The sequence below is a fragment of the Podarcis liolepis genome (assembly GCF_965112155.1).
Source record: "Podarcis liolepis genome assembly, chromosome: 9".
Lineage (NCBI taxonomy): Eukaryota > Metazoa > Chordata > Lepidosauria > Squamata > Lacertidae > Podarcis > Podarcis liolepis.
In genome coordinates, this window is record NC_139564.1 from 51,681,758 (window position 1) to 51,704,998 (window position 23,241).

Sequence of the window (23,241 nt, forward strand, 5' to 3'; positions counted from 1 at the left end):
ATCAGTCTTCCTTTTATGGCCCAGCTCTCACTTCCATACATCACTACTGGGAAAACCATAGCTTTAACTATATGGACCTTTGTTGGCAAGGTGATGTCTCTGCTTTTAGGAAGCTGTCTAGGTTTGTCATTGCTTTTCTCCCAAGAAGCAGGTGTCTTTTAATTTCGTGACTGCTGTCACCATCTGCAGTGATCATGGAGCATAGAAAGTAAAATCTCTCACTGCCTCCATTTCTTCCCTTTCTATTTGCCAGGAGGTGATGGGACCAGTGGCCATGATCTTCGTTTTTTGATGTTGAGCTTCAGACCATATTTTGCGCTTTCCTCTTTCACCCTCAATAAAAGGTTCTTTAATTCCTCCTCACTTTTTGCCATCAAGGTTGTGTCATCTGCATATCTGAGGTTGTTGATATTTCTTCCAGCAATCTTAATTCCAGCTTGGGATTCATCCAGCCCAGCCTTTCACATGATGAATTCTGCATATAAGTGAAATAAGCAGGGAGACATTATCCAGCCTTGTCATACTCCTTTCCCAATTTTGAACCAATCAGTTGTTCCATATCCACTTCTAACTGTAGCTTCCTGTCTCACATAGAAAACATTATGTCTCTTTAATTCTTTCTTCCAAGGGTCATGATACCACTGCTGCTGCAATGAACTGGTGTATTTACTTGCTTGCTTGTTATCCAGAAGCCCAAAGAAAAGTTCACCGTGAACTGGATGATGTTTTTGGTGAGTTTCCCTTTCCCGTGGGTATAAACTTCGACAAGTGTGGGATGCAGGTTTATTTCTAGGTAAGTGCTCATAAACATCACATAGCTTTTCTAACACCAAGTTGTGGAACCTCAGCCCACAAATACAGATCCCAGTTTGGATCTTTGCAGCTCCAATGTGGTCAGACCGTGTGCTAGCAGAAAGGAATACATGCTGACTTACACCCTAAGCCTAAAGCACAGAAATGAATTAGTGGACCCAAACTGTTCCCAGCTCCATCAACATATAAAATAGTTGTTAGACCATCAAGTTAAGGATGCATATTTTGCTAGTTATAAATAAGTTGTGTTTCTCTAACCGCCTCTTGTTATCTTATCAGGGGACTCGGATCGTAACATCACAATGGATGATTTGAAGCAACTACGGTATCTGGATTGTGCTATTAAAGAATCTCTTCGCCTTTTCCCTTCTGTTCCATTTTTTGCTCGTACACTGCTTGAGGAATGTTATATTAGTAAGTAGTCCAAGTGGCTTGATGCGCTGTGGCTGTAAGCTCAGTGTTGGGTGGCTCTACAAGAAGAAACTTTCATGACTATCTGTTCTTTGGCAGGAGGATTTCGGATACCAAAAGGGGTTGAGGCCATCATTGTGGCCTATGTACTGCACAGAGACCCTGATGTCTTCCCAGAGCCTGAGGAATTCAGACCTGAGCGATTTTTCCCTGAGAACTCAGCGGGGAGGCACCCATATGCATATGTGCCTTTCTCTGCTGGGCCTAGGAACTGTGTTGGTACGTACAAGAATAAATAAAGAATAAAAAAGAGAGCAAAAAAGGATAAAAAAGAGTAAAAACATCAACTCTCGACACCCTTAACGAACCACAGTTCGCAGGATTCTTTGGGGAAGCCATGACTGTTAGCAATATTATAGTGTTTTAAATGTATAGTGCAGATGTACCTAGAACTAAAGGTTATTTGTACACCATTTATCCATCCCTCCAGTTTTTCACTCAATCCTACCAGTGGCTGTAAGTCCACCACCATCTGTATAACTATAAAAGTGTTTAAGAATTTAAAAATGAACCTGAGAACCTGACCTCTGTGTCACACGGCTCATACTGAATAATAATAAATATGTATTATCGCTCTGGTTAATTGTATCTTGTCATTGCTTTCCAACCCCTCTGCAGGTCAGCGCTTTGCACAGATAGAAGAAAAGGCCATTTTAGCCACCATTCTACGGCGCTTTCGTGTTGAAAGTACGCAGCAACGCGATCAACTCGGCACTGTAGGAGAACTGATTCTTCGTCCAAATAAAGGCATCTGGATTCAGTTGAAAAACAGATCGTCTTCTGGCTCTTAAAACAAGAAACTTCAGGGAAATTCCTTACCACACCACATTAGGACTTTTTTTTATTGGGTAAAAACTGTTGGTTTTCAGTGCAGGACATTTCAGACTGCCCAATGCTACTAGGACTTCTTTCTTAACCAAACCTGTGTTTTTGCTTTTTAAAAGCCAGCAGCTGCAATCCAAAATCTGATGCTTGTTCAATTGATGGGATATTGCAAATGGGTATGGGATTTGAGGGCTTCAATCTAGGTTGCCACTATATGACTTTTCTTAATACTAAAAAAAAAAAGCAGTGTGTTTTAATTTTTAAAACTCCTGTATTTTGAAATGTATGCACATAAGAAACATTGATAATATATTTAATATATTTTAATATGTATGAATATAATAAAAGACCTTGGAAGTAGAGATTAGACATGAGCATCACAGCAATCTCAGGGCCACCTGTCCTGGATCCAGGGCGAATAAGCACCACCTAGTGCATGAAGACAGGAACTATAGTTGCTTCACAGGAACATTTAACAAGCCACCCGCGTCACAGAGCTCTCATTGCGCTTTTCTGTGTGAAGGGCTGCATTTGCCATTTTACTTCTGACTTTTATAGGCATCATATTCCTATGTGTCTTCACAGGCCGCTGATAATGATTTGACGGACTTGATCACTATGTTTGCTTGATCTGGTTTGGCAAACCAGAGAAATCATTGTGAATAATACCACACTGCAATTTGGGGGAGAAATTTGGAATGGATCTAAAGAGAGTGCTTCCTGTTTTGGGGCAGAATACAATCCCAGCAAATTCAGGTGGTACAATTATCGCTGTTTTGGAGCTATTGCAAAAGAAAACCCCCAAAGATCAGGCTTTTTGCAATAAGAAAATGGCAGGAAAATGCACTAGGAAGTCTGGGTTAACGCTTGCTTGCTTGTTGCTGTTTAGCCATTTAGTCGTGTCCGACTCTTTGTGACCCCATGGACCAGAGCATGCCAGGCACTCCTGTCTTCCACTGCCACTTGCTTGATACAATTGTTGTATCTTCCCACAAAAAAATCAGGATGCATTCTCATTATGTCTCTGAATCTCTTTGTGGACAAATTCAAGATGAATTCTCACTATCTCATCTAATCTCTCTGCAAACAAATCGGGATGAATCCTCACTAAAGAGGTCCTCTGGAAGCGACCTCAGTGTCATCCAACACTATGTCGACTGGGATTTGAGAAGCCATCGTTTGTCTGCTCTGTGCTTGATTGCTTTGGATAAAGGAGTGGCAGTATGCAATCAAGACAAACTTGATTGTCTCACTTTAATGGAGGTAAGTCAATATTTTTGGTTTAATTTTAAATGTTGAGAAAGTGAGGTAGAGATTGCAAATCATCCATTAAATGGATTCTAAAACATGGTGTGTGTATCCAAGAGTTCCCAGCACTGAGCACACTCCGCTTGCTTCTTGGAGCTAGGGTGAATATTACAACTTGTCCCAACTGTTTATGTAAGTAGACATTCCTAAATTATGCATTCCTATGAAACCTTTGGACAGATGAGTTTTCCTAACTATGATCACAATAGCATGGCTGTGTTTTCTTTCACTGGGCCTGATTCTGTGGTCCGGAACATGGAAATTTAATAGATGAAGCTTTCCCTATCTCTTGATCTCTATGTGAGCAAAAGCGTCACCTGCAGTGACTTCTTTTTCTGGCATGAAGATAAAGGCTACCTCCAGACTGTTGCTATTTTGTGGAAAGGATTCAAGTGTGTACCAGAAATTCAGGTTTGTGCAGTTACGTGAATTAAGGAGCTCTTGTCGCAGTGGACTAAAATATCTGTGTTCATGTGGGCGTGGGCGTGCAAGGAGAAGCAGTACAAGTGGATGTGGTTGCGCTGTATCGCAAATCTTCTGCCTGAGCACCAATGTAGGGTAATGAAGGGATTCAAGGGCTTCTGTCACCTGGCTATCAGCCATGTGACTAATGAAGAGCTGTACCTTAGTGGGAGAGCATCCGCGCTGCATGCATGACATCCCAGGTTCAATGTCCATCATCCCCAGATAAGCCTGGGAAATATTCCTGCCTGAAACTCTGGTGTGTTGCTGCCAGTCAGTGTAGACAATATTGACCTAGATGGAACAGTATCCTGACTTGGTGCAAGGCAGTTTTTTTGACATGTTGTGATGAAAACATGAAGATAAAGCAAGAATTCTTTCTGAAACTCAAGTCCATTTATAGAATTGTGGAGTTGAAAGGGACCTCCAAGGGTCATCAAGTGCAACTCCCTGCAATGGAGGAATCTCAGCTAAAGCATTCATCAAGAGAAATCTGTAGGGAAGTGGATGAGAAGAAGAGTTTGGATTTGATATCCCACTTTATCACTACCCAAAGGAGTCTCAAAGCGGCTGACATTCTCCTTTCCCTTCCTCCCCCACAACAAACACTCTGTGAGGTGAGTGGGGCTGAGAGACTTCAGAGAAGTGTGACTGGCCCAAGGTCAGCAGCTGCATGTGGAGGAGCGGAGACGCGAACCCGGTTCCCCAGATTACGAGTCCACTGCTCTTAACCACTACACCACACTGGCTCACACTGGAGAAGATGTATACTTTTCACTCTTTTATTCATACATTTCAGAACCTTTGGACATGGTGCACATTAAGTGAGGCTGCCTGTGGATTTCTTTGCTCCTTGGCTGTCCCAGGCCACAGTGCAGAGTTAAAAGCTACTATGGAAACCATGCAGGTCAAGACTTCTCCAGTTCTATATAGTGGTACTTAATTTGTTCTGGAGGTCCTTTTTTAACCTGAAACTGTTGTTAACCTGAAGCACCACTTTAGCTAATGGGGCCTCCTGCTGCTGCCGCACCTCCGGAGCACAATTTCTGTTCTCACCCTGAAGCAAAGTTCTTAACCTGAAGCACTATTTCTGGGTTAGCGGAGTCTGTAACCAGAAGCGTATGTAACCTGAAGTGTATGTAACCTGAGGTACCACTGTATTTTGTTAAATGTCGAGGCACTGCGAAATGTAGTATAGTAGTAAGCTAAAGACCAACAGGTGACAGTCATATGCCAAGGCATTACCTTATTGTATCTTATATTCTTCATTCACAAGCGGCCACAATACCGGGTAATTCCCAGAATAAAGAAATGCCAATTTATTTAATCCACCCACCAATTCCTCCAAAATCCTTTCCGGCTTTATTATCTTATATTAGAGTGTCTGCCTCCCTAGTTCAGGGACCTGATGCAACCCCCACCCCCAATTTTTCTGCTTTTAGTGGCAGCAGTAAAGGACAATACAGTGGACGCTCGGGTTGCGAACATGATCCATGTGGGATGCACGTTCGCAACCTACAGCGTTCGCAACCCGTGTCTGCATGTCTGCACATGCATGGGTTGTGATTCGGAGCTTCTGCACATGCGCAAAGTGCGATTTAGCACTTCTGAGCATGCGCAACTGCCGAAACCCAGAAGTAACCTGTTCTGGTACTGCTGGGTTTTGGCGGTCCGTAACCTGAAAGAAAGCAACCTGAAGTGTCTGTAACCTGAGGTATGACTGTCCAGTACATTTAAAGAAGACATGGTGCGGTGGGGGGGGGGGGGTGGAGAGGCAGGCAAACAGGAGCCCAGCACCCTGGATTAAAGCAGCTGGAGCCCCTGGAATAGGGGAAATGGGGAGGCCCAAACTTAATAGCATCTGATCATGAGAAACAAAACATTGCTGTCTCCTTTTTCTACTCAATGAAAGTAGAACATTGCTGAAATTTTAGCATTGATACAAAAATTGTTTATAAATTTATAACTTCGAATAATTTTTCTTTTCAAAAAAGTTGGCAAGAGGCCCAGCGCCTCCCCCTGCGAGGTTGGTGGTCAGCAGTGGCGTAGCGTGGGTTTGTCAGCACCCGGGGCAAGGCAAGTAATTTGCGCCCCCTAACCCATGGATTTGCGCCCCCTAACCCGTGGATTTGCACCCCCTAACCCTAACCCCCAGATGGTGCGCCCGGTGCGGCCGGCCCCCCCTGCACCCCCCACGCTACGCCACTGGTGGTCAGCCTTGGCTCCTGGAGGAGCAACGGCCACAGTTAATAAATTATGTGCTGTATGAAGTACTTTCTTTTGCTTCTCCAAAATCCTGCATCATTTAGCTTCCCTTGATGTGCTCTAGTGCTGCATAAGAAGAAGAAAAATGTTTTCTCCAGGTCCACTTTCCGCCAGGTCTGGCCCTGGCCTGATTTCATACCCTTTTCTCCTGTTGCACGCCTTTTCTCTTAAGCTAACAAGCCCCCAGGGCAGACACCATTTTTCCCAGAGAGGGGTTACTCCATCCCCTTGACAATTTGGCTCCACCTCTCCCTCAAGTCTTCACTGTTTAAGAGAGATGGAGGCGATGCCTTCGCTCTCCCAGTCCTCCCCCTCCCCGGACTCCGCCTCGCCTTACCTTGGAGCCTCTTCTCCAAGCAACTCGCTTCCCTGGAGCCGAGGGAGGCCATCCGTGCTCGGCTGCTCTCGCCAAGGATGGCTCCGGAGGGCGATCGACTCTTTTCCTGGGCGGCTGCGGCGCTCGCCTTGCTCCTGGCCGTCTGGGTCGCCCGCTTCCTGCTGGACCAGTGTTGGAAATACGTGCAGCTGAAGCCCATCCCGGGGCTCAGTCCCTGGTACCCGCTGCTGGGCAACGCGCTGCTCTTTGAACGCGATGGGGAAGGTAAAAGGCAGGCAGGCAGAGAAAGCGCGCACGGAGTTTTCCCAGGCAGCTGGGGCGAAAGAAACCGAATAGGCTACTAGGTTTTGGCAATCTTCACCTGCCCACTGTGACACATTCTGGAAAGGTACGAATAGGAGGCATTGAGAAATAGCCTCCGTGCGCCTCCTCCAAACGCATCTTCTCCCTGGAGGTGGCTGAAATTCTGCCTTTCCGTGTATCTTAATTTCAGTAAGGGGAGATGCCCCGTCTCTGCTCGGAAACGCACCTTAACCATTTCCATGTATGCAATATCGGGATGATTTTGATGTAGCGATCCCTCTTTTTTTTTTACTGCAGATGTGTGAGTAATTTTTCCTTTAATATTCTCTGAACTACTCTTATATTCCACATTGCACTTTTGAAAGAGCCTTTTCCTCATCCCGCCAGTGCCAGAAAGTCCGGACTCCAGATCAGTTGAGAATATTAATTCCAGGGTGTGATCTTGTGTGTGCAGCATAATTTGGGAAAAATTGGAAATTCATAAATAGGGTCGTAGGTAATTTCTGTATATACCCTGCTTATCTAGAAGCAACACCACCATCATCATCATCCAGATGCTAGATGTCCAGAGTTGGATAACAGAAAGTAGCAAGTTTTCCCCACTGGGAAATGCACATTTTATTTCCTCCTCTTCACAGAATTGTAGATTTGGAAGCGACCCAAGGGCCACCTAGTCCAACACCCCTGTAATGTAAGAATCACAGGTATGATTTATAGGTTTACTGTAGCGTGCAATTTACAGTGGCACCTCAGGTTAAGTACTTAATTCATTCCAGAGGTCCGTACTTAACCTGAAACTGTTCTTAACCAGAAGCACCACTTTAGTTAATGGGACCTCCCGCTGCTGCCGCCGCGCTGCCGGAGCACGATTTCTGTTCTCATCCTGAAGCAAAGTTCTTAACCTGAAGCACTATTTCTGGGTTAGCAAAGTCTGTAACCTGAAGCGTATGTAACCTGAAGCGTATGTAACCTGAGGTACCACTGTATTGCTAAAATCCAGCGCACCCATCCTTATAATTATCATCATCATTATTATCAGTTTATTATCCCATAGGGTAGCAGTGTTATGCTATAGCAGAAAACAAAAATGAAAAAAGTCCCGTGATACATGATTAAAGACTTAGCAGTTTTTAAAAAGGGATACTGTAATATTTGTAGATAAGATTTCAAAACATTAAAGGAAGGGAATCAATTTATTTATGGGTTTTGTTTCAGGTGCCAAAATGCCTGGGGATTTGCTCCAAAGTAGACATAGCTTGGCTTGCAACAGTGAGCTTGCACACGCTCTTCTGCCGCAGGAATTTAATGAATAATAAAACAAACGCCCTCAACACGGCAAATCGGTGGGGCTTATTTCGGAGTAGACCCATTTAGGTTTCCACTGTGAGCCCATTCAGGCACTAGCACTCTCTCAAGCTCCGCCTCAGACGGACGCTCTCCTCCCTCGAGCCAACACGTCAGCTTTCCTCCAGCAGCTCGTCTTCACCATCCCTCGCCCGGCTCAGAAAATGAGGGTCCACGTTAAGCTCTGCCTGGGTTGAGCTGCTCGTCAGAAAGCGTCTCCCCAGGAACCTCTCGGGGTTCCTCCTCCTTGCCTCCCCACCGCGTTTGCAGCCTCTGTTTCGCTGCGCCGCTTTGTCCTCGAGAAAGGAAGCCGCCAACTGACATATACTCGGAGTCGAGAGTGGATTTCATGCTCTTTATTCAGCTCACAGTGGTGAGGAGGAATTGAAGTTCCCCCAGAATGTCTGCTTTATATACATGATTTACACAATGGGCCCCACGTGATTGGCTAATTCCGGGATTCACCTGTAGGCCAATCTGGTTGTGGATTCACTTCCACCTGGAGCTGGATTGGGTGGCTCCTGTGGACCAATCAGTCTGCTGCATTCTGAATCCTATTGTTTTAGGACCAAGCATACTGCTGCATTCTGAATCCTATTGTTTTAGGACCAATCAGACTGCTGCTTTTTGGATCCTATTCAACTCGGTACATACCACCAACCAAGCCCGCTCCCCTCTCTATGAAGGGCTTTGCTTGGCTCACAGCTGCGAGCTTGCTGCCTTTTCCTTTCTTGGGGAAGAGGGGCGCAGCAGCGACACGGAGGCGGCAAACGCGAGTTTCAGTGCTGCGCTGCAGGTGCTCCATTATGGAAACCGTTCCACTTGCAGCTCCGCCCTCTTGCGCCTTGGGAGCAGGGCGAAGTTGTAGCAGCGCCATTTTCAAAACCGAGGGGCCACCCCCAAGCTGCTTGTCTCATGGCAAGGGCCATGCGGCCAAGGGCAGCAGGTTGGAGCTGCTTCACCTGCCTCCAATGGGGAATCATCGCCTCACCTTGCTTGGCCAGGGCAAGGCTGGCCCGCAATGGAACGGGAAGCAGCACTGGATTGAGGGCTCTGAGCCGAGGGGGCGCAAAATAATAATAATAATAATAATAATAATAATAATAATAATATTTATATGGGTACGCAACTTAGGTGGGGATGTCAAATGTTGTCCTTGCTCAGGGCGCCATAGTACCAAAGTCCGCGCCTGCTGGAAGGCTCTCCTTGGTGAGGAGAGCCCTTCAGGCGGAAGGGCCAAGCAGATAGGTGCAGTGTCCAGAGTTCGTTCATTAAAATGTGCCTTAATACCAACGTAGTAATAATACCATACACAGAAATAATATCACGAATCAGCAGTACCATCAGTCCACACAACCTCAGAGTCACCAAAACAATTATAGTGGTGCCACGGGTTACATACACTTCAGGTTACAGATGCTTCAGGTTACAGACTCGGCTAACCCAGAGGTAGTACCGCGTGGTGGCAGCGGGAGGCCCCATTAGCTAAAGTGGTGCTTCAGGTTAAGAACAGTTCAGGTTAAGATTGGACCTCTGGAACCAATTAAGTACGTAACCAGAGGTACCACTGTACAGCAAAGGTATTTCTAATCTTTGCTGCTAGTGCGAGAAGAGTTGCAAAGCTGTTACTATCATTCCAAAGAAATGGTTGGTTTTTTTCTTCAAACCTCAGTGTTCCTACTTCCATATGTTATATTCAGAAATCTCTCTTGAATCAGTATATAAAGGGCAGGTTAACAATTACACCTAATAGTGGCCACAGATACAGAATCTGCCTTCATAATAGACCTTGTTATAGCACAGGGGTTGGCAAGGTTTATCTCACCTGGGCTGGTTCACTCCAGCGGAAATCCCTCCGTGGGCTGGATCATGTGTGTGTGTGTGAGCGTGCGCGCCTGCTATTTCCAGTGTCTGCATCTGTGCAGATATGATTTCTGGTGTCTGCGTGTGCTCATGCACAGAGGCGATTTCCAGCGCCACAGAAGCGAGTCTCCACACCACGCTGCACCGATTTAGTGCAGCATGTGGGGACTCACCGAGTAGGCAGCTCAGTTCGGGGGTGGCTTGTGGGTCGGTTAAACGACCCCTGTGGGTCGCTTGTGGCCCATGGGCCTTAGGTTGCCTACCCCTGTTATAGCACCTGTCCAGGATTGCAGTTGGCATCACTTGAATAAAAGCTTTTATTAGGGAAACAGGCTTGAGTTTAGTTAAATAACTGGCTCTAAAATGCTTGTTTTAGAGAAGAGAAAATGTAGAGTTCTTAATTAGCTGCAATTCCTTTCTAGAATCTTACCTAGCTAAGCCAGATCAGGATTTATTCAGGAATTCGTGAAACACAAACTTTCATGATAGGAATGTATTTGCTTAGGTGCAGATGTTTCTTCTATCATGGCTACATTGACTGACCAGTTAGATAGACTTTCATCAAACGTATATATAGCAGGACTTCTTTGTGCCTCACCTTCTGTACTTAAATCACTTAGGACCGAGGCTGTCTGTTCAGGACATATCTATTGCTTCTTGATCCATCTGCTTTACAGTTACTTCTGGCTCCCTTTCTCCAATTATGTGGTCACAATAATCAAATATGGATTATTTTGTATGCAATATCAGAGTGGGGCACACTACCCATCAATCACGCAGTGCCCCACCCATAAAAGAGCCTCATTTTATATGGTCAAATTGATTTCTAAGCAAATCTGAATATGCTCTTAGATGAGAATGGCTGAGCATGCTATATAAATTAGAACTTTATGTGAAAGTGGGAGGTTGGAATCAGCTCCTTGTCTCTCGCAATCTGAATTTGGGAAGAGGGTTCTCTTACTGTGTGGCTGTTGATCTTAGCTTAGAGTACGTGAAATGAGAACAAGTAGCGTAGAGGTGGTGTCATTGAATTCCTCAATTTCAAACTGGATGCATGTTTTCCCAGCTTTCTTTCAGCAAATGATAAATTCCATGGAACCTTTCCGGAATCTCCCACTGATGCAACTTTGGATAGGACCACATCCCGTTGTGCTCTTATATCGTCCAGAAACTGTAGAGGTGAGGTTGTCATTCTTAGACTTTACTGCATGGCTGGGGAGCTCCCCTGCAGCACTACCAAAACCCACCTCCCCCTGAGTATAATCTGCCAAACAGTGCATGCCTGGAGAGGATGATGAATAGGACCAAAGTGTCAGCCAAAAATGGGGGTCGGAGAGTAGAGTTGCCCATTCTCTTTCACACACTGGTGCACTCTTATGAATATTTACTCAAAAATAAGTCTCATTGTGTCTAATGGGACTTGCTCACTTTCTTGGGAGCAAGCTCCATTAGATTCATTGGAACTTATTTCTGTATAGACTCAGAGGGGATTGCAGTCTAAAGACACTTGGGAATAAGTCCTGTGGAAGCTGCTCGGGCTTAATTTCTAAGAAATATAAAGAAAGGTGCCAGATCAGATTTGGGATCCTTCTGAAAAATGCTACTGTAATCCAAGAACATGAGAGAGAGAGAAATAGTTTTTCCAGTGCATGCACTCAAGAAAACCTTGCACTTCATTTTGTAGGATGAGCATGAGGATTATGCTTAATGCAGATATTCTGTCTGAAGATCTTAGCTGAGTGCTATTCATCAACAGTGTGGAGGTGGTGTTTTTCAAAAAGCAAATGCCATAATATCTGCTCTGATTTATTTATTTATTTATTTATTTATTTATTTATTTATTTGTTTGTTTGTTTGTTTGTTTGTTTGTTTAAAAACTGGGCAAAGTCCCTCCCCCTTCCTTTGGCAGGATTTTGACAAGTGCAGCTGTTTTAATGCAAATTGCTGGATCCTGTTAAAAGGGACTGAAATCACTTGCAACTGCCAGCCGCATGGAATAGGTCTAGGGTTGCTGCCACTTATGCTGGACAAAGAGCTTTAAAGCAGATGGCCCTCCAGATGTTTTTGGATCCTCCTCCCTCCATTCCTGACTATAGGCCATGTTGAATGGGGCTGATGGGAGTTGGGGTCAACAAAGTCCAGAAGGCTAGAGGTTCTCTCCACTCTCGATTTAAATGATGCAGTGCAGCAAAAGGAAGGGCAGCCACATTTGCTCTCCCAGTCCCATCATCTGTCCCTCCCACCTCATTTTCTCTGAAGCACAGCTGACACCCTCCCAGCCACAGCAAACAAAGGAGGTAGATTGAAGCAGATGGGCTGAATGGGTGGGAGCAAGAAATATGGCTGCTGTGTTCCTTGGAATTCTAGGCTTTAGCCCTATAATCCACATTCTGGAATACATGAAGAAATAATAAAGAGGGGGTACGTGTGTTGAGAGCCGTTCCTTGAAGATGGGTTCACAGCAGCCCTCAAGGGTGGGCAGATCTCCAGCACTTGCAAGAGTGAGACAGAAGAGAAAATTCCAGCAGGACACCTGTTGAAGTTCCTTCTTCAACACAGCTATTAAAGGTGCTGGAGTTCTGCCACATTTTGCATCTAGCCAACCTACTTACAGACTAGGTTCTCCTGGCAGAAGGAAGGGCCCTCAGGCAGGCTGGAATCAGGCCCCTTTTGCTAGGATCTTAATAGCAGAGTCATTATCCTGCTAAAACTGGTCTTACAAATAAAGGTGGACATGGTGATAGGGAAACAGAGTTGACACAGGGAAAGAAGCATCTGACAATCATGTTGGAGACAGATTGTGCTGCTGTCTGCAGCTCCCTATGGAGGCAGGCCTTCCACTTGGAAAATGACACGATGCCCCTAGCTGCCTGTCACGCAGCAGGAGCCAAGAACAGATGCCAAATGTGGTTTTCAGTGCAACATGCACCTTTCTGAGAATCTCAACTGCTTTTGCAAATATCAAAGAACATTTGAAAGTACATGAGTAATTCCCGGTATACACTAGATGGGGACTGAGCTGAGCCAAGTTCAGGTGACCTGGGATGTCCTTTTGACCTCCACACATTGTTTGAGCTTTCAGAACAGATGTGTGCGTGAGCTGTGCACTCACAGGTCCTCACATCCTTACTCTGTAGTCTAAAAAGTAAAAGAATGAAAGCGCAAGTTGTAGAAGGGAGCCCTATGGCGGACAGGCTCTGGGTCTACCTCCTGGTGACCCAGCAACCAGTGGGAGCTAGTGAGTCCATCAGGCAATCAGGAGAAAGAGTGTGGGATTCAAATTAGATTCATAGAAAGGCAAAGTCAAGAAGTTACATTTTTCCTTGCTTCTGTTGTCAGGTAGTGTTGAGGAGCTCTAAGCATCTTGCAAAACCCTTTATCTACACGTTTTTGCATCCTTGGCTGGGCACAGGACTCCTAACGAGGTAAACGGACCCAGAACATAAGTGGGAATTGTACCCTTTTGTCCTACCCTTTGGAATATAATGTAGCTGGTGTGTTCAGAGCAGGTTGGGTTATCAGTCCTGCCACACATGTACAGTGGTACCTCGGGTTAAGTACTTAATTCGTTCCGGAGATCTGTTCTTAACCTGAAACTGTTCTTAACCTGAAGCACCACTTTAGATAATGGGGCCTCCTGCTGCCGCCGCGCCGCCTGAGCACGATTTATGTTCTCATCCTGAAGCAAAGTTCTTAACCCGAGGTACTATTTCTGGGTTAGCAGAGTCTGTAACCTGAAGCGTATGTAACCTGAGGTACCACTGTATAATGAATGTGTGAAGGAGGAAGTGGGACTGGGGTTACAGGCCACACCCATGACAGCCCACTGGCCACACAACACCTGCACATGTCCTATTGAGTGTGTGGACTTTGGAGGTGGGCTGGTGGGTGTAGCCTTGCTCAATTCTCAAGAAAAGTACTGAAGAGCTGATTGGTGCTGACTTCAGGACCTGCTTTTAGCAGAGGTCAGCTGCTCTCTATGGAGTTCTCCACTGGTTGGGCTTTGAAGGCAGCGCCAAGCAGCTGATTGATACTGACTTTAAGGCTCCTGATGGTTTACTTGCAGCCACATCTCTATCTGTCACACACAGATGGCATAGCTCAGTTGGTTAAAGCACAGTGCTGATAACACCAAGGTCTCAGGTTTGATCCCTATATGGGGCAGCCGCATATTCCTGCATTTCAGGGAGCTGGACTAGATGATACTCAGGGTCTCTTCCAGCTCTACAATTCTATGATTTGATGTGAGGGCAAAAATGAAATGGCCTAATGGGCAAAACTGAAACCTCACCCCTGTATTAACATAAAACAAGTTGGGAGAATCTGCAGTGAGCTGGAAGTTTTCAGCTGCTGGCCGGAGCAGGAGAGAGATAATAGTTTATGAAGAAAAAGCCTTAGGAGGTGACCACTCATTGCCAATCCAGAATTGGCATTGAGATCCATGAGATTTGAAAAGTGGTGTATTGCTTGAACATCACCATACTAATGACCTCAGTCTGCTAGGTGCTAGTCTTTATGTGGTCAATCATCCTTTTATGTAGCCTAGGCAAGGGGGCACCAGCAGGTTCAGGGAAACCCCCAGGTTTCCAGTGCCAAATCTTTATTGCAGGGATGGGGAGACAACGTGGAAAGAAACCAGTAAAAAACACATTGGAGACTGAACATGATCAGTGACTATGGGCTGTTGACTGTTAGAGAAAAAAATGGTCAGTTGGGGGTGAGGAAGAAGGGAGTGTCTGGAAACCTGAACAGGAGCACTGCACACTGCCATGTTTTGTTCCAGGTCCCGCTTGAAGGCATTGATGTTTCAGTCTTTGTTTTGCAGCACTGGAGGCAAATGGCGGTCCCGAAGGAAAATGTTAACACCCACCTTCCATTTTACCATCTTAGAAGATTTCCTCGAAGTGATGAATGAGCAAGCCAATGTCCTTGTTCAGAAACTTGAAAAACATGTGGATAAGGAGCCGTTCGATTGCACTTTATACATTACTCTCTGTGCCCTTGATGTAATCTGTGGTAAATGCAGTTGCTGCTGTCAAAGTGTTGCAGTAAATGAGGTTTAAACATCCCTGCTCATTTGTTGGACGAATGGACATTTTTGTGAGATCTGACCAGAAGAGTTGTTCTCCTTGTAACAATTTATCTAAATTAGACACATGCCATTTTTAAAATAACGTGAATCGCTTGTTGTTCATTTAAATTCTGTCAACACTGAGCTTGATGGGCCCTCTGCTCCGATTAGGTCCCATTCGTGCTTTCTAGGAGAACGGGTCTTCATTTGATTTCTCTCTCTCTTCTGTTCCTAGAAACAGCTATGGGCAAGAACATAGGAGCACAACACAATAAGGATTCCGAATATGTCCAAGCTGTCTACAGGTAGTTGTTATTGGGATGACACATTCCAGTAGCAAGGATTTGGAACCTGTGGCCAGTCAGTGGTCAGGGATGCTAATAGTTGGAGTCTCAACAGCATCTGTAGGGACACAGGTTTCCATCTCTGAAGCAGAGCCTTGATCCGCAGTGTCTTACTGGGGTGGGGTGGGGGGTTACATGGAAAAAAGGCCCTTTCCCTTCCACCATGCAGATATAATAATAATATTAATACTACTACCACCACCACGTCTACTAATAATAACAACAACAATTTTGTATTTATACCCTACCCATCTGGCTGGGTTCCCCCGGCCACTGTGTGCGGCTCCCAGCAGAATATGAATATGAATATGAATATGAATAGCGATAAAAGATCAAACATTAAAAACTTCACTAAACAGGGCTGTCTTCAGATGTCTTCTGAAAGTCAGATAGTTGTTTATTTCCTTGACATCTGATGGGAGGGCGTTCCACAGGGCGGGCACCGTTACCAAGAAGGCCCTCTGCCTGGTTCCCTGTAACCTCTCTTCTCGCAGTGAGGGAACTGCCAGAAGGCCCTCGGAGCTGGACCTCAGTGTCCGGGCAGAACGATGGGGGTGGAGATGCTCCTTCTGTCTTTAACCTGAACTTGACTGTCTGCATGAAAAACTTGCAAAGGCCTGCTTTGTACAATTCCCCCCCCCCCCACCCTTCCTTTTGGAGGTGGATTGCACGAACCGGGTTGAATGATTATGTAGAAGCCCCATCCACACTGGAGGTGACCTGCACAGTGGAGGGCCTGAAAACGGCCCAAGCTGTATGTCCTGAGCTGGGGCTCTGTGTATCTATTTCACATGTATACCATATTTCTCTTTACATGTCTTTCATGACACTAATTTGCTCAGATTAGTAGCAATACATCTGGGCTCTTTCCTGTACTTTTTGCATTTTCTTAGGGATATACCCAGCTTTGTTGCTTGTTACCCTAGGATGAGTGTTCTGATTCAACAAAGACAGAAGTCTCCCTGGCTCTGGCCTGACCTTCTGTACCTCATGTTCCAAGATGGAAGAGAACATTACAGGAGTCTGAAGATACTTCACAGCTTTACTGATAATGTAAGCCGCTGAATATTCTATTTCATAGGCACAGATACCAAAAGGTATTCACAATTGTGACCCTCCCAGACTTTGGAGCCCTGCTCACAGCATGTCAGGCTGGGCAAAAGTTTGCTCTCTCCACTCCCAGCCTTTGTGTCTTTAGGGAAAACATCTAATGACGGCTTGAGGGTGTTTTTTCCTGAACTCGCTTACAAGGCTTCTGAAATCTGGATCCCCACATTATCAGTGTTCCAGATTGCAAAGAGTGTTGTGTATTCAGGCAATTGTGCTCCCAAGCTCCCTTCACACGTTTGCATTCAACGAACGAAGGTTAGCTTAGAGACATTGGGGGGCAGGACCAAAGTGACACCCATTTTCTTCTAACCCCTTGGCTCCTGAATGTCCAGGATGACATGCCATGAAGAGTACTATTTTCTGGAGTTTATGTGATTCCATCCATCCACCCATCACAGTTATATTTTCCCCTGTGATAACAGTGTGCATGTGGCAATTCCCATTTTATCTTCACCACATTCCTGCAAGGCAGGCTGTGCTACGAGAGAATGACTCAACCTTCAGGCTACCTATTGGGGTTCATGGCTGAGTTGAGATTCAAACTCAAGCTTCAGTTCAACACTATCCACTGTGCCTCACCAGCAACAGTTTGTTATTGCCAAGACATCAAATGCATCTTCATAACTGGGTATACGGACCTTGCTAGGTTCAGGGGACAACAGAGATAGCTAGTCATGTTATTTGGTACTGCAGTGAGTGCACACACTGGATCCTGCAATCTGAGAAATGAATGGCTATTTTTTTGTTTTTATTATCTAAGGTCATTGCAGAAAAAGCTCAAGAACTAAAAAACCAGGAGCAGCATAGAAGCAATGCTGTCAGCAACGGTGAACAAAGCGGGCACAAAGTCAGGAGAGCTTTTCTTGATATGCTTCTGAATGCCACAGATGATGATGGGAAGAAGTTGAGCTACCTGGACATACGAGAGGAAGTGGATACATTCATGTTTGAGGTATAGAATGCCCAGTACAAGAGTGCTAAGGAAAAAGCACACCAAGAACTCTGGTCAATATAAATTTCAGTAGTGGGAGTGGTTCCTACTCGAGTACAAGAGTGCTGGTATAGCATGGTGGTTAAGAATGCTATCCTGTACCCATATATCTGGGAGTAAACCCCATTGAACTCAATGGTGTTTACTTCCAAATAGAGAGGTGTAAGTGTTAAGAGGCTGTTCTACAAGTCAAGAAATCTCTGGCTATAGGCAAATGTCTACACATGGGACCTGCCATAGCATACGGTACTTCAGCTTAGTGCTGAAAAAAAGTACCTAGGCTTGGTTTGAGCTTGTTAAGAGAAAATAATTGTAAATAATTGTTTCAGATATGTGTTTGCTAATTTAACACATGTAAAACTTTGCTGTAGAAAATATGTATCTGAAGCTGCCCTTAGCTAGATGGTAAGCTTGCATTTGCCGTACCTGATTAGTCTGGTATTCTCTTCCAGTGGAGCATAAATAAATTCTCAGTGATGCAGCTTATTTCATTAACAATACATGGGCATGAAATAAATCATTGCCTGATATTAATTTGCTTTAATAAAGAAAACAAAGAACTACTTGCACACAAACAGCTGCCAGACAGATTGCTTAATGGTAGTTCAGTGAGTATAATTAAAACCTGACTTGATTCACCGATAACTTTGTTGTGTTGTGTTTGCCCTCTGGTGGTTATAGCGGTACTGAGGCATGGTTGTTTATTTATTAATCATTTAATTCCATTTATGAATTCCTTCCTTTTTAAATATCTCAGAAGTGCTTTAACAATACAAAGAATTTAAGAATACAATGTATAAAACAGTTCCAAATCCAGATATAGATGCGGATAAAAAAAATCCCCACTTAAAATGCTTGTGGAGAAAGGAAAGTCTTCGGTGGGCACCAAAGAGGCAAGAGGGATCTATCTGCCTGTCTAGTGGAGGCAGTTCCAAAGGAACTCTTGTTTTCAGTTGACTGAGACATGGGAAGTGGGGATCAGTTACAATGCAATGGGCAAAAACAAAGGAAAGCATGTTTTTATACAAGAGATTGTTTTTCTATGAAATATGCAATTGTTTTATACATGACACATTTGGGATTGTGTGAAAGCAGGAAAGGTGGGATAAAAATAAAACAATATCACATGTCACGTGTCATATATCATATAAAATAAAATGAAGGTACCTAAAAGCCAAGCTTCAGTGTATATGTCTGTTTCGTATTTAGATAGGTGTGTTAACCATCCTACCAAGATCTTTTCAGATATGAGAGTGACTCAGGAATGTCAGTTTGTCTTTAGCACGTGGAAAGTGACCAGGCCTGGAAGAAACCCTAGGACATGGTTTTCCTTAATTTCCCCCCAAACACTTACAAGACTTACCGTATTTTTCGCCCCATAGGGCGCACCGCCCCATAGGGCGCACCTAGTTTTTTTTTTTGGGGGGGGGAAATAAAGAATTTTTTTTATTTCCCCCCCAGGCGCGGGGCTGACATGGGGGAAGCCCGAGCTTCCCCCGACCCCAGCCCCCAGAACAGCCTGCTATCCGCAAGCCTAGGGAGCCCGGCGGGAAGTCGCGCCGGTCTTCCCAGGCTTGTAGAGAGCTGTGCGAAGCCCGGGCGCGCTCTTCAGCACGCCCCAGGCTTCAGAATGCAGGCAGCTCTGTGCAACCCTTGGGAGGCCAGTGCGAAGTCGCGCCGGTCTCCCAAGGGTTGCGCAGAGCTTCCTGAAGCCTGGAGAGCGAGAGGGGTCGGTGCGCACCGATCCCTCTCATTCTCCAGGCTTCAGCGAAAGCCTGCATTCGCCCCATAGGACGCACACACATTTCCCCTTCATTTTTGGAGGGGAAAAAGTGTGTCCTATAGGGCGAAAAATACGGTACTCTTGTGTATGTGGAAAAATACGGTACTCTTGTGTATGTGGCTGGTGCCTTCAAATTTTGGATTTGTGCTAAGAAAAACTGCTGTGAGTTTCAGAGGGTGTGAAATACTTTCTTTAGGCCTTGGATTGGGATATCATTATAATGGCTGAGGATCCTATTTTTCTGATAAACGTTAGGCCTCTTTCATTTTCCCCTTCAAGGGTCATGATACTTCCGCTTCTGCCATGAAGTGGTGTATTTACTTGCTTGCAAGTCATCCAGAAGCCCAAAGAAAAGTTCACCATGAACTTGATGAGGTTTTTGGTAAGTTTCTTTTTCTTTTCTGTGAGTATAAACCTGGGTAAGTATGGTATGCAGGAATACTTCTGGGTACTCATGAATATCTATTGATTCTTCTAATGCAGAGAAGCAGGACCTCTTGTAAAACATTGAGGCTTAACGGCATAAAATATTTTCTGGAGATTTCCGTTTGCAGAGAATTGTAGCAAATCACCTGTTGCTTAAGAGCAATGTGTTGATTTGTGTTTACAATGTATTTTGTAACAGGTTTAAAGACAGCTTGCAGTACAACTTTGAAACACTTTATTGGTGTGGAAAGCTCATTTATTTATACTCTGTACGAGGCCAGATCAGAGAATTCTGCTTATATAAGTCCAGTACCTTTGGCCCAGCATGAGTCCCAGTTTGGCCCATGAAGCTGTTTTCACCAAATCATACCCACTTGCTGCTCCATGTCTAACAGGAAACATTTAAATAATAAACTCTGTAGGTGGGATCTACTCTGGCTTGGCATATTTCTCAAAGTCTCCCAGATAACATTCGGCAGATACAATCAATGATGCTTAGCATCCTTTCCCTTCACCAGACAATGATGCTCCGCTGGTTTAGCTCTCTTAAAAGGGACCACCTATAAAAGGATGGCAGCTAGTCCCATACCTAAAACAAAAGAGACTGAAGTTAGTTAGTTATTTTGCTGGCAGAGTGGGGCTATGAGTGCTTGGAAGCTCTGTCCTTTAGTAGCCTCAGCAGCTGACAAAACACCATTCTGGAGTCAGGAAGCTGGCCTAATGCTTTTTATGCTTTATCTCAACCTCTGGCTTAGGAAGACATGCTGACTTGCATCCTAAGCCTAAGCATAGAAATGAATTATGGCAGTGACTGAACTAGTCCCTCAAATGTCCCCTGTTCCACCATCCTTTAAAAGTAGGTGTCTGAACTTCAAAGTTAGGATGCATGTTTTGCTGGTAATCAATAACACGTTTCTCTAACCGCCTCTTGTTATCATATCAGGGGACTCGGATCGTAACATCACAATGGACGATTTGAAGCAACTACGGTATCTGGATTGTGCTGTTAAAGAAGCTCTTCGCCTTTTCCCTTCTGTCCCATTTTTTGGCCGTACATTGAGTGAGGAATGTTATATTAGTAAGTATTTCAAGCGGGTTTATTTATTTATTTATGTTATGTATTAAATTTGTATACCACCCTATACCCTGTAGATGTCAGGGAAGATTCACAGCATAAAACTACAAAATAAAAAATACATAATAAAAACGAAAACAACCCAATAATCCGCCCCTCCTTCCACAACACATTTTAAAGGGGCATCTGATGTCAATCAACCAAAGGGCTGGTTAAAGAGGAATGTTTTCGCCTGGCGCCTGAAGATGTATAATGAAGGTGCCAGCTGAATCTCCTTGGGGAGAGCATTCTACAAATACGGAGCCATCGCAGCTTGATGCCTTGATGTTCTGTGGCTATAAGCTTAGTGCTAGCATGGCTGGTTTTACAAGGAGAAGTTTTCACGACTATCCATTGTTCTTTGGCAGGAGGATTCAGGATACCCAAAGGAACGGATGTCATAATTGGGTCTTTCATGCTGCACAGAGACCATGTTGTCTTCCCGGAGCCTGAGGAATTCAGACCTGAGCGATTTTTCCCTGAGAACGCAGCTGGGCGGCACCCGTATGCATATGTGCCTTTCTCTGCAGGGCCAAGGAACTGTATCGGTATGTGTGAGAGTCAAAAGTCAAAACTCCAGAGCACAGTATGCTTCTATCACTGATCTTTCAAAACAATTCTCAGCATCCTTAACAAATCATAGTCTCCAGAGTTCTTTAGGAAAGCCATGGCTGTTAGTTTTATAATGGACAGTGCAAACACACCTAATTCTAAAGGTCATTTCTGCACCAATACTATGAGCCCTTGCTTTCCACTTCCCCCACTTTTTCCTTCCTTCCATTGGCTTTCCCCTCCCCACACACTGTTTGTTTGGGTGGATTTGATTATACATCTGTATAGAAAAATGCTTAAGTGTTTAAGAATTTAAAATTGATTTTTGGGGACCTGTGATGTGTTGAATAACAATAAATGTGCACTACTGCTATGGTTAATTGCATCTTGTAATTGCTTTTTAACTCCTCTGCAGGTCAGCGCTTTGCAAAGATGGAAGAAATGGCAATTCTAGCTACCATCCTGAGGCACTTCTTTATTGAAAGTACACAGCGACGTGATCAACTCTGCCCTGTAGGAGAACTGATTCTTCGTCCAAATAAGGGCATCTGGATTCAGCTGAAAAGGAGATCAACTTCCTGCTCTTAAAATAAGAAACCCCAGGGTGGCTGGGGCAGCCCAGTCAGATGCACATGGTACAAATAATAAAGTTGTTATTATTACTAACCAAGGTGGTGGTGTTTCTTTTTGAAAGCAAACAGCTGCAATCCAGGTTTGCCTTTCCCTTCTCAAGAGGGAGACTTCAAGACTTCAGGAGTGAGAGAGGCTGCTTTGTGCTTTGTGCTTCTGGGATTTCCAGAATTGGAATCCTGTTCTTAGCATGTAGTGGAAGTCTGCCTTTAGAGAGATTTTAAAAAAATTAATTTGAGAACCCCTCTGTCCTGATGGAGAGAAATTTGGAATGGATCTAAATCATCAGGGTGCTGCCAGACTGTCTGCATTTTGAATTGGAATTCAATCTCAGGTTGAACAATTAAAGCTGATTTGGAGCTCTTGTAAAACAGGCCTGCGTCCTCAAAATATATATTTTTTAAAAACAAGGAAGGTGAAAGCACACTGGAAAGCCTGGAATAACACTTGATTGACCCAATATTGTCTTATGTCCCTCAAAACAAATCTGGATGAATTCTCATTGTCTTGCCAGAATTCTCTCTGCAAACAAATCAGGGTGAATGCTTATTAAAGAAGTCCTCTGGAAGTGACCTCAGTATCATTTTTAGTTTACTTTTTAAAGTTAAGAGATTAAGGTAGAAATCATGAATCATCCATTAAATTGATTCCAGAGCATGATGTTTGTATCCAAGCATTCCTGACACTGGGTAGGACTCTAATCAAACTATCTCCCCACCTTTGACCCAGCTAGCTCCACTGATTGGCTGGTCAGCTCCTCAACTACCATAGAAATATTTTGCTCTGGAGGTGATGTGGCAATGGGCACTGCTGGTTCTCCCTTCCCTTCTGGGATGCCTGGGATTGCTGGGATGGGTTCCTCATCTGAGTCACTGCCCAGTCTGCCTCTGCTCCCCACCTTGGAGTCATCTACCTCTTCTGACCATGCATGCCACTCCTGCGCTCTCCTAGTTGGTGCTACAGGACCCATGACACATAGCATCTGAAAATGGAGATAATACCATTTTATGGCTACCCTATGTAACTTTTAATACATGGAGAGAGGGGGGGAGATAAGGATTAAATGGGTTCCGAAGCATGGATGTATCCAAGATTTCCTGGCACTGGGTAAATACTCTGCTGGCTTTTTGGATCTAGGGTGAAGATTACAATCTGTCCCAACTGTTTGTGTAAGTAGAGATTTATAAGTTACATAGCAGTCTTTTAAGCTTCACGAAACTTTTGGACAG

General features: G+C 44.6%; 2 protein-coding genes across 3 annotated transcripts in view; both read left to right on the forward strand.

Moving 5' to 3' along the window:
* Nucleotides 1-2,471, forward strand: part of LOC310686322 (cytochrome P450 4V2-like) — an 8,124-nt gene extending 5,653 nt beyond the window's left edge. The window contains exons 8-11 of the mRNA XM_083460000.1: nucleotides 629-731; nucleotides 1,093-1,227; nucleotides 1,324-1,503; nucleotides 1,903-2,471. Coding sequence (XP_083316126.1) covers nucleotides 629-731; nucleotides 1,093-1,227; nucleotides 1,324-1,503; nucleotides 1,903-2,075 — 591 coding nt within the window. The 3' untranslated portion in view covers nucleotides 2,076-2,471. The remainder of the gene's footprint in view (nucleotides 1-628; nucleotides 732-1,092; nucleotides 1,228-1,323; nucleotides 1,504-1,902) is intronic.
* A 3,633-nt stretch (nucleotides 2,472-6,104) lies between these two features.
* Nucleotides 6,105-21,981, forward strand: LOC310686325 (cytochrome P450 4V2-like). 2 transcript variants are annotated; one of them, XM_083460004.1, is made up of 11 exons: nucleotides 6,105-6,745; nucleotides 11,058-11,170; nucleotides 13,331-13,416; nucleotides 14,817-15,007; nucleotides 15,298-15,367; nucleotides 16,333-16,459; nucleotides 17,277-17,468; nucleotides 19,570-19,672; nucleotides 20,660-20,794; nucleotides 21,199-21,378; nucleotides 21,798-21,981. In XM_083460004.1, exons 1-11 carry the CDS (start codon nucleotides 6,559-6,561, stop codon nucleotides 21,968-21,970), a joined length of 1,557 nt encoding a protein of 518 aa, XP_083316130.1. In that variant the 5' UTR covers nucleotides 6,105-6,558; the 3' UTR covers nucleotides 21,971-21,981. The 2 variants fall into 2 exon arrangements, with proteins under 2 accessions (XP_083316130.1, XP_083316131.1); XM_083460005.1 differs by lacking the exon at nucleotides 11,058-11,170 and having other exon boundaries at nucleotides 6,697-6,745.
* Nucleotides 21,982-23,241: the final 1,260 nt, after the last annotated feature.

What these genes read in the sequence shown, in the direction of transcription:
- LOC310686325 (XM_083460004.1), top strand. Translation starts at nt 6,559, where the DNA reads ATGGCTCCGGAGGGCGATCGACTCTTTTCCTGGGCGGCTGCGGCGCTC. An exon ending in TTCACAGCTTTACTGATAAT is followed by an intron (nt 16,460 to 17,276) that starts GTAAGCCGCTGA and finishes TTATTATCTAAG; the next exon opens with GTCATTGCAGAAAAAGCTCA. An exon ending in TGGATACATTCATGTTTGAG is followed by an intron (nt 17,469 to 19,569) that starts GTATAGAATGCC and finishes TTCCCCTTCAAG; the next exon opens with GGTCATGATACTTCCGCTTC.